This window comes from Dinoponera quadriceps, unplaced genomic scaffold, assembly GCF_001313825.1.
Source record: "Dinoponera quadriceps isolate SergipeBrazil2010 unplaced genomic scaffold, ASM131382v1 scaffold71, whole genome shotgun sequence".
In the NCBI taxonomy this organism is placed as follows: domain Eukaryota; kingdom Metazoa; phylum Arthropoda; class Insecta; order Hymenoptera; family Formicidae; genus Dinoponera; species Dinoponera quadriceps.
Window position 1 is genome coordinate 888869 of NW_014554274.1, and position 11133 is coordinate 900001.

An 11133-nucleotide genomic window follows, 5' to 3' on the forward strand; every position below is an offset into this window, starting at 1 on the left:
CAATATTCAGGAGCAGCGATACCGTGACCTAATTCCCTAAAAATCGATCGCTATTATGATATTCACTGCAGTTCCACGAATATTAATTTTCTTAATTGATTACAATCGGGGTATAGTTACAAGGCTATGTCTCGACTTTCGTGAGGTAATATCAGCAAGATTGGTTTTATGATTTCAATGAACTCACTAATTAGCGAATGTATTCGAAAATCTGCATATTTTCGATTTTTTAAACATTATTAAAAACAATACTACTTTTATTAATCTCTCTAACATTTTCTTTTAATTTTTAATTTTCTCAATTTCGCAATTTTATTTCATATTGTAATAAATTATATAAAATTTTACATTGTAATAATTCCTTTTTTCACGAAAGATACACTTTATTTCATTAAATAATTATTTTACAAATATACATAAGCATATATAAATAACATGCGTGTTTACAATAATAATATATAAATATAAAGAATATAAAGTATTATTTAAAAAATATTTTAGGTATCATTATATTAATATATTACGAATATTGATTAAATTCATATTATGTTACGCATTAAAATCAGAACTTTTATTATATAAAAATACCATAAATTATATCAAATTTTTAAAAATATTTATGCATGCAGGATTCCTGTGAAAAGCGTAAACAATTTCTTTATATTCATAATCGCAAGATGGAAAGGATTGTCGGTACTCTCAGAAATTTTATTTGTCGAACTTGTCTCTTCGTCCGCTACCGAAGTCTCATTGAAGTTCTCCTCGAAATTATTGACAAATTGTTCTACAGAATCGGTGAGATCTTTTGCCTTTTCTAAACCATCAATAATAACGCCTTGTAATTTCGGAATCGTTTCTTCCATGAAAGACGGCAACTTCTTGTCGCTCTTCGTAATGCCATTTTCTAAACTTTCATTGTTCCCTTTATCTTCCGTGGAAATAATATATTTCTTCTGGGATTTCACTAAATCCTCGAGAAAGTCACCGTAAATTTTTCCGTCCTTTTCGGAGTGCAGATGATCCGTTTTCGTCGTACCCTTTTCATTCATACTGTTTCGTTGTAAATAATACTTGTCGTTTTCATTTTTAGCCGCGCCTTCAGTCAGAACGGATTCGCTTGTCTCCAGCTGTGGAGAAGTGAAGTTAACTTTGAGAAAGAAAGATCTCACGTGAGACAGGATCATACAAATCACAAAGAGCTATTTGTTTAGTATAGTCCTAACAATAGTACAAGAAAACAGTAGATTTCTAAAGAACATTATATATATATTTTTTTAATATTAGATGTTGATCATCGAAGCGCTTTCAAAGCGGAAATCTAAAGTTCGCTTTCTCTATACACAAATTCTGAAACGTCTATTTTTATATAAATGCAAAGAAATTATAAAATTATAAAAATACGGTTATATAAGATAAATAACTAAAAGATAAAATGATAAATATATATGAAATCTGCGTGACTGAAAACTTTATTGTTAATTATTTCGACATTTTACCGTATCGATTTCGGCTTGTCTTCGTTGTCTTTTCGTTTTCTGTTGATCTTCTTCTTTCGATTCGTGATCGACCTCGTCCGCGACATTTCTGGGAACTTTCCGCCTGCTCTCACTGCTTACACCCGAATAATCCGATGAATACGAAATGTCTTCGTCCGAGGTCTCCTCGGCACTTCCGCTCGGCAAATCCAAGGGATCCTCGTAATCGGGTTCGTCCGAAGATACATCATTCAAATATCTGATCATCGCGTTTGTTATTCTTCTCGGTAGATATCGATCGAGCCAACTCGAAACCCCGAAACGTTCCGAGAATCTTTCCGGATTCTTCGCTCCTAACGTCTCATACGAACGAACGTCTTTGATTTTATCGGGCATAAGAATCACATATCTCGGCGACCGTTCCTCTCCCTGTCGTTCCTCTTCCTGATCAGAGTTTCTATTTGAGGAAGTCGCGTAGTTCTTCGATTTGCGAGACAGAACCGCATCCGACGAAAGTCTCGTCAACTGATAAAGCGGTATCGACTGTTCGCTGGATATCTCCTCGGAATCCTCTTCCTCCATGCAGATATACCTATTTCGATCGGATTCGGTTTTCGCATCTGCTCTGCTTAGTCTGCGCACAAGGAAAGCAGTATTTTGCGTTAACCGAAATGTCGGTCTTAAAATTATTTATTTTATATCAATGAGATCTTTTTGAGATTTAACCTTCAAAGCTTCAAATTTGAAAAATCTAAAAGTTTTAAACTATCGTTAATAATCGGAATGAATTCGAGGATTTTAGAAATCAATTGCACAGAGAGTTGAACAAAAGAAAATATGACACGGAGTATATACCGTGTTCGCTGTAGATGCTTGTCGGCCGTTTGTTCTTCGGTGTTCCTTCGACTACGAGGAGATATGTTCGAAGTATCGAGAAGTCCGCTTGCCTCAGAACCGCCGCCGTCGACAATTTCTTCTTCAACATTTCGGGCTTTCGTATTAGACACATCTGTATCGTCTTCAACCTCATCGTTCATCTCGTTGGATCTATTATTTTCCTCTCCAACGTTTTCATCATAGCGACTGTCAACTTCCTCATGTTGTGCGTATCTTTCGGTCCCCGTGTCTTCTTCGTTAATCTTCTTTGACAGACTGACTTTTCTGGCTGTTTTAAGCGCGGATGCCGAATCGCCGAATCTGTTCAAGTCGCTCGTCGTCTCACCTTTCGCAGCTCGATTGATATCTCGCCGGTTAAGAGCGCTCAGGTAGATTCGCGAGAGTGAATCTGCGAGTTCTTCCGCCGTGTCATATTGTCGGTGCTTATCCAGAACGTAAAGGACGACTGCGTTTCCTCGCTCGTGAGCGTCCTTAACCTGCGATTTCCTCGCGTAATCTCGACGGTAATAATTGTCGTAGGGCTTGGAAGTACTCTGCTGGTTCCCGTAAACCTTTGGTAGAGTTTGATAAAAGTCTTTCAGCGTCCATTTCGGAGCCTGAGTCTCGGATTTGGTCTTCGACGAGTATTTCGGAGGAGGAAGGTCCAGGTATTCCTTGTGCAGCTCCAAAACCGGCTCGTCGCCGTGATACGTCGAAGGATCCATCGCGAATATCCTGCGACTCGAAGGTGTGGACGATGTTGCAGGTTCCCGTTCGATCCCGATGACTTTTGGATGCCGGAGGAAGCGGTAATGCGAATTAACGAGCCCGTCCTCCTCGTGTTTAACGTCATAATCACCATCGTTGTCGTCGTCGTCGACATCTACGCGGGCCTCGACTTCGTCCTTTAGAAAGCGAAGTGGCTTCCCTTGGTCGAACAGCCGACAGAAGTCGTCGTTCTCGCAAAATTTCTCCCACACCTCTCTCCTCCTGAGATTCCGCGTCTGTTCTTCGGCGATCCTCGCCGGGTCGTTGCGACGCCTCTCTCGTCTCGCCTTCAGCCTCTCCTTCAGCTTTCGGGCCTGTTCGGCGCGTCTCACCAGGTATTCCTCGTATCTAACGATGTCTCTCAACCGTGACTTCGGCATGTTCTGTATTTGGGACGTTACTCTCTTCAGGTCGTTCTTTTCCTTAGCCCGTGCTCGATCTTCACATTTTTCGCTCGGACTCGGACCGTCCTCGTCTTGTCCGGACTCCTTGGGTAATTTTCTGGATTTGGATCTGTTCGCTTTCGAGTCGGTCGTTTTGTGCGCTCCCAGCTTCGACGTTTCCGTCGTGCTCTCTTCGGCGATCCTTTTCGTCATTTCTTCTTCTGGCTTCGAGCTGCCTTCACGGTCGTCGGATCTTTTTCTTTTCGCTTTCTCGCCCTTGGTGACGGCATCAGTTAATTTCTGTCGGGTCCCCTCCTTGAATTGTGTCTCCTCGTAAAGATAGGTTGATGTTTGCCGTGTAGCCTCGGATGTAGCAAGTTGTTGCCGATTCTCCTTATTGCGTGAAGGAACCTCAAGAGCAGCCTCAGGATCATACGTCGCTTCCTCGATTTCCGTCGGCGCGGTTGATGATTGGGCACGAAAAAACGTTTGCTCCTCCGTGATTCGTTGCGCGGAGAGATCGCTCGTTCCCGAAGCAGGCGTCGCTGACGACTTGGCTTCGTCCATCGTCCGCATCGCTTCAGTGAATCTGCGATGCGATCGGTTCGATCCTACGGTTACGGTTTCCGCATCACGTTTGTCGTAATCGGAGTCAGTCTCGCTCGTGCTCGAAAGCATCTCCCCCGTCATGATTCTGTCAAACTTCTCTTTCATTATAGGACGCGGCATGTTTCTCGAGGGTCGCGCAAAGTCCGGGCTCGCTTCTGCCTCCGCGTCTGCAGCTTCCTTTTTAGGAGCTCGGGTAACTCTGCACTGGCAATCCTTGGTGTTGTTTGCGTCCTCCTTGATCATCTCTTCGGAGAACAGCCCTTGCAGCTCCTTCGTGTCGCTTCTCTTGTCTCTTCTATGGTAGACAACAACTCTATCGTTGTTAGGATGTGCTATATACTCAAAATCAGGTTTTACGTTTGTAGCTTGGAAATTGTTGTAATCGTGTTTCGCAGGGGAGACCAGAGCAGGTTGGTAAAAGAAGCTCGAAAACCCCGGTTCTGACTCCAGCTTCTGTTTGGTGACTTCGATGCTGGCGTCTGACGCTCGATAATTAGTGAAATCGTATTTCGTATTTCGTGGAATTTCAGTCAGTTGATGAAGAGGCGTCGACGGTCCCGAATGAGATCCAGGTGCTTCGTAATTAACATCCTGATTGTATTCCTCCTCTTCGGGATTGCCGTGATAGTTCATTGGTTGTTGCATGCTTCTCTCTTGAACTCTCTTATCCCCCTCATCAAGTTGTGCAATACCTGCAACGGTCGAGCCATTGTCGTTATCCTCGTTATTTTCTTGTTCGCCAAGGACAAACTCCGCCTCGCACAGGTCGTCATAGTTCTTCGCGCCCTCGAAGATCTTCGCGCTCCGCAGATTGACAATCTCGAAGAATTCGTTCGGCGTGTAATCGCGTTGATCATCGTCGATCTTCATCCAAGACACGTCATCGACCGTCGATTCTGGTTCGTGCTGTTGGTCGTCTTTCCTCCTCGAGTCATCCTCGTCCTCCTCCACGTAGTCGTAATCTTGGCTACTTTGTTCGCCTGAGTCACCTATGGTGACAAAAACGTCGCCTTCGGGGAATCCCCTGATAGGATCTCGTCGGAGGAAGCCGTAGAATCCGCTCTCGCCGCTGTCTGTAATCCTCGGATTAAGCGAGCTCAACAATCCTTCCCGTTTGAAGTCGTCCTTCCGCTTTGACTTCCTCTCGTTCATGTGATCTCTCACATCGACGATCCTCGAACGCTTCCTGAGGATAGCGTGCCTCCCCGGACCTATCTCGGTTAATATCCTGTTCACGTCTCTTGTCGCTCTTCCGTGTTCCTGAATGCTGGACGCTGAGTGCTGAGGGTCGCCACGATGGCCGTTGCCTCGGAGGAATCTTCTCAAAGGACGTCGAAGCAAACCGTGAAGGTTACTCTTGCTGTCGTCAAAATTCCTCAGATCGGACGTGATTAGTGACGTCTCCTTCCTGTCATCAATCCTTCGCCTCATTTTTCGTTTAATACGATCTTTTAAATCGTCCGTTCTCGAGTGCCTCACAAGTACATCCTTTCTTGGATCCTCTGATCTCTTGTTCAGATCTCTTCGGTATCTTTTCCTGTTCGTGACTTCCTTCTCATGTTGAAGCAAGGCTTCGATCTTTGATATCAGCTCTGCAGCTTTGTTAACATCCCGCATTTTCGGTCTGAAAAAGTGTTCCGCTTCGGTTCGAGTTTTTCTTTTCAGCAGACCGTGTTTATATCTTTTCAATGTGTCTTGAATATCCTCTTGGTTAATTTCCGCTTTGTCGTCAGATTTTTCCGTTTCTTCGAAATGCCCATTGTCTAAATTATGTTGTCTTTCTGTCTGTTCCGGTGAATTATTTCGTTCTCTCGCGAAAATAATCGTGAACGGTCTTTGCAAATTCGCAATTTCGTCATTCTCTTTCTGCTGTTGTATTCTCTTCGGCAAAAGTCTTTTAATTCTCCTATATAATTTAGCTTTCAAGATCTTCCTTCGAACATCAGTTCTGTCGTTTCTCCGTTTTGTTGTTTCTTGCTCCGCGTGAAGCTCTTGGTTTTCTAAATTAGATGGATTTATATTTTCTTCCTCCTGTGCTTCCTCTTTGTTGATTTGTCGAATGACGTTTGCATGTCGTTTCGACAATTTTTTCGCCGCAATGTCCTCGGTTGTCTCCTCTTCTTCGTGTGTGCAAGCTTTTACCTTGTTCGATCAATACCATCACAGTTAGTAGCGCATTTAACAAACGATTTGCATTGTTAAATTTACGGGATAAATATTTTATCCCGGGACAAATATTTTATACCGCAATTTATAAAGTACTGGTAATTATATAATACGTACCTTCGCATTGGGTATGACCCAAAAACCTATATTACCAGGAGCGAGCTTTAGTCTGAGACCGTCAGGGTTGGTATCGATATCTGGATTTAAATCGGGCAGCTTCATGCCGTCCATTAAGCCGAGCAGTTTTCCGTTCAATAAGACGTTCCTGCAAAAGTAATAATACCTTTCTCAAAACTCAAAGGAAAAAGTATCTCCCATAAGATTTGATGTATCGCGGACGTAACTTACTCTGCAAACATTTTATTGCCTGTCGCAGACATGTCCGGTGACAGAATATATTTGTGGAGAGTTTTGATCTTGAAATCCTTCAGACCGACGGTCATTTCTCTCGGCATTAAGTTCACCCCGAAAATGGTGAGTGCGCCTTTCTCGTATAGCGCGGACGGTCTCGTGCATTGGCTGTAGAAGTGCGCGTGGCTCTCGTCGTCGGATTGAATTTTCGCCTCCAAAACTTCGGGTCCCACAAGAGCCTTATGCAATAAAGACACCCAGTAGTCCTGATCAAAGGAACGATATTATTAATGCATATCTTATGATCTCTTATTCTTGTCTCATTACGAAAATAAATATTCTTCTTGTCTCCCCTCCAAATCATTAAACTTCTAAATCCTTAAACTTCTAAGCTTTGAAATAATCTTTAAGTTTCTAAGCTGAATAATCTTTAAGTTTCTAAATTTTTTTCTCTTCAGATTCAATTTATATTATAATTTGTCTTACGGGAGTCGCTCTACTAAATTCCAGGAATTGCCTCATCACAACTTGTACACCGAGCTTCGCGGCATTCCCGAGTCTCCTCGTCCATGTAAGTGCTCCCATATATTTATGCTTGCATTCTTCCGGCTTTGATTCCGCTTTTAACGACGAAAAATGTATATTGAATTAATGATAAATTAAGAGACGCAAAACAAGCGATATCTCCGAGATTATCACGCGTGAGTTCGAGCTGCTCCTCTTACCGATCCACAGCGGCTTGTCTCCCGCAATATGACCGATGACTTTGTACAACTCGTCCTTTTCAGCGGCGATATTGTCAGGATGCACGGAAATGTCGTTACCGTTTACAGTGACGCTGGCGAAGTCGCTGAAATGATCGGAAAGTTTCGATAACGAGCAGCATATCGTATGCAAATGAGCGCGATACTCCCCAAACTTTGAAACTTTTTTGAAGTTTAGCGAAATGTAACGTTATATTTGCGATCACGATTCAACTGAAAAATTTAGATCCGATTCTAGGCTTCGTATTAATAGTTGTTACTTGAAACTTGTCCCATGTGAGATACTCGGATCGGAAATTTCGAGTTAGAACCAAGTTATTTAGTCGAGAATTACATGATATGCATGACATATTTGTAATCGTGATTCAATTGTAAAATTCACATCTAATTCTCTAAGGCCAATATTTATAATCTTATATTTAAAGCCGTCTTAAATTTATCACCAGATACTTTGTAGCCGACGAAATGAGTCGTACAGTATCTGAAGATGAATTTGAATATAAGAATCCAACTATGAATAATATAAATATAAGAGATTAAGTATAAGATCCGATTATGAATACCGGCTTAAATTCATATCCGAGTAAGTCTCGCGAATTTCGCGAGAACAAGTTTCGAGCAACGACTATAAATAAATATCGGACTGAGAAAATGCACGCCTTATCCTCGCGTTTATCTACAAGAAGTAAAATTCACACATGTATTAAGATAAATAAAATACTTACGGATGCCACGTGATCGCCGAGAGAGCGTCGCCCGCCGTGCTCAGGTAATCCCGAAGGTATTCCCGTTGCCGTGCCGTCCTGTACTCCACGATATCCGGGCCCGTGATCAGACTGTCGGAATACCTCGGATAGGTTTTCAGCGTTTCGCGTAGATTCGCGACGTATCGTCCCAGATTACCGCCCGACAGATCGCATCTCGTTTGGCATTCTGCGAAACGAATGCGGCACTTCGCACGGATTTCGCAACACGCGTCGCAGTCTAATTTTGTTCATTATTTTCTCGCCTCAACGCGAGAATTCAGTTCCCGACAACCTTACCGTAACCCAATTGCCAACTGGCGTTGTGACCCATACGATCGTTGAAGGAAAGCAGTTGCGCCAGGTTCGTCGACTCCCACGAATATGTTCCCGACTTGTCCGCGACGTAGCTCGGGGAGATGCACGCGATTATGTCCAATCCGGCGTCTTCCGCCCACCGATGTATCAATATCGAGTGAGTCTCTGCAAAAGTCGCGAGAAAAAATATCAGGAGATCCGTAGGATATTGCTGGAGAGACGAGAGGGACACGAATTTTCGCATGCGCGTTCGCTGATATCTGCGTATCATTATACGGTGAAACGTTAATGTTAAATATTCACGCGCATCACCATGTCGATCTCTGTGAATTGTTCCAAAGCTTGACTGAAGCTTACATAATCAACGGGTCGCATTAAGTGCGCACAATTCCCTGCTCCATACGTATTCATTATCTAATATTTATATCTAATATTAATATTATTAATATACTAGCTAATTTCACCAGTCCCTTATCAATCGCACACGTTCGATTCTCGCATTCCCTAAGTCCAATCATCCACGTTTCACCCGTGAATCGATGAGACGCGACAAAATCATAGCCTCGGTCATCGCTAACGCTGCTATGGCAGCCGTGCTGAAAAAGGGAGGGAAAACCGGCGACACGAGCGGAAATTTCGACGCGATTGGACTTCTCAAACGGCGGACAGAGGTCCGGAAACGCTTTAGTTTGATTGTTAACGGCACGTCTCTAATGGATACGGCAATTTCCGAATTTCCTGGTCGTGCGACGAGAGAGGCCACGTCCTCTGAAAGGATAGCAAGGACGATGTCAATGCATGACGGTGGCGCGCGATGACGTAACGCTAACGTCGTTAATTCATTTTGTTGCGGCTGGCGGTTATATGGCGCGTCCATTAGCCTTGATAGCGAGTGCGTCCGTACGTTCCATTGGCGCGGCGGGTGTCATAATGCAACGTCGACAAGCTACGCTGAGATAATAGCCCGGGTCGAGTTGCGAAAGCTATGAAAATTCGCCGACATGGCATTTTAATTAGCAGCGCGCGTCGATGGCCGATCACTATCCACGCCGGATTGAACTTCTCCAAGAGATATCGTTATACCGACACTTTCCTCTGTACGGACGTTCACGTGAAATCGATCCCTTTGTACGAAATTCCAAAATCGCGAGAACGCTCGGCGTTTGAGCGCTCATTAGTTAATACATCCAGTACCGTGATGGCTACCGATGACCGGCACTATGATACCGCGGCTCATTAAGTTACATATAGAGAATAATTAATTGTATTTGGAGACTCGGTTGTACGGCCAATAGAGAGCCAGCGAGATGCGTCTCGAATTACGTTTATTTGCCGTATTATTCAATCGTCAATTAAGCTTTTGTATAATAATCGGAAATCTACGCGGCAATCAGCCTGATAAATAAGAATTTAACGTTGCGTTAAGTAAGAATTAAACGTTAACACGTCAGTGGGAATCGAGAATGCACGCGACGTGTATTGGAGAATTACATTGATATTTGTCGGATGGACTAAATTCATTTGATCGATTGTTTAAAAATTGATTGGATTTTTCTCTTTGATGAAGAAGTAATTTCTTACCGAAAAGCATGCCGTTTGGATCAACGTCGACTCCGTCGTAGGAGTTACTTCCTGGCCCACCAAAACGGACATAGGCGGGTGCCAAGCCTCGCACCATGTTCGTGTATCTCTCAATGTTCTTGCTGAGAAATTAATACGGGTTGTAATAATGCACGTTCAATCGGGCGCAACGTTATCGTACGACGCGTTCTCCCTAAGCTACGCTCGCGTATAAATCCGATGTCAAATCCAATAGTTGGAGCCAATTACAAACCCAGTAAACATTAACTAACAGTAACATAACATCAATGTTATAATTTTCCATTCAACAATGTAAATGCAATATAACGCCTGTGTTATGTAACAGTTACGGTGTTGAGGGAATCATAAGATTGACGTTACTATTAGCTGGTATTTACCGGGAAGGTATTTCAAGGAAACTACAATGAATCCTATAATCTGACTTCTAATTTTAGATTTAGCAATTTCCCGTCCAAGCGATGTCTCTTGAGAAATTGCACATCTATATGAGCGTATTGGAGTGTCTTGTTTGAATTTCCGCAAAACTCTTACTTGATCATTTCCCTGGCATTTTTAATACCTACATGAGAACGTCGGTGGTGCTTGTTAACGTCGCCGGATCCAGGGTGAGACTGAGAAACGCGTTGTCGGTCACGCAGATTCGCCTCTTGAAGTTTACAGTAAGGGTCAGATTTTCCGCGAGGCAATTCGCGGTAAGCAGGATCACCTGAAGAAGCAAGTGGAGATATTGTCGTCGGCGGTACTCCATCTTGGCGGAAATGTTTCCTCCGTTCGCGTTTCGTTCCTTTCCTCTCTTATACTTGAGTACGAGTCTCACATTTTATCTTGCGTATCGTCAACATCGAGGTGACCGAAGGAGTGGATGCGCGATTTCTCTCGACTCGACGGTGAATTCGATCGTCTATTCGCGCGAAAATCGGCGGAGCAATGCGAGAGAGCTTTTCGCGAGTACTGAGGCTTCTCACGCATTGAAATGCGCGCTCGAGTAATCGTGTCAAGCGACGACGAAAATTGCTTAACGGCGCTCGCATGACTTTCGAAATTGGAATTTGGTTGCGTAAAGAGGCTCGTGCTCGCC

The 11133-nt window shown here is 43.4% G+C and overlaps 1 protein-coding gene across 1 annotated transcript; it reads right to left on the reverse strand.

Moving 5' to 3' along the window:
* Nucleotides 1-617: 617 nt before the first annotated feature.
* Nucleotides 618-10803, reverse strand: LOC106741036. The gene is made up of 11 exons (XM_014612599.1): nt 10619-10803; nt 10035-10156; nt 8436-8618; nt 8118-8325; nt 7354-7478; nt 7115-7248; nt 6626-6894; nt 6395-6542; nt 2331-6253; nt 1497-2109; nt 618-1127 (listed from the first exon to the last, which is right to left on the reverse strand). The coding sequence occupies exons 1-11, from the start codon at nt 10801-10803 to the stop codon at nt 618-620; spliced, it is 6420 nt and encodes a 2139-aa protein (XP_014468085.1).
* Between the last annotated feature and the right edge of the window lie 330 nt (nt 10804-11133).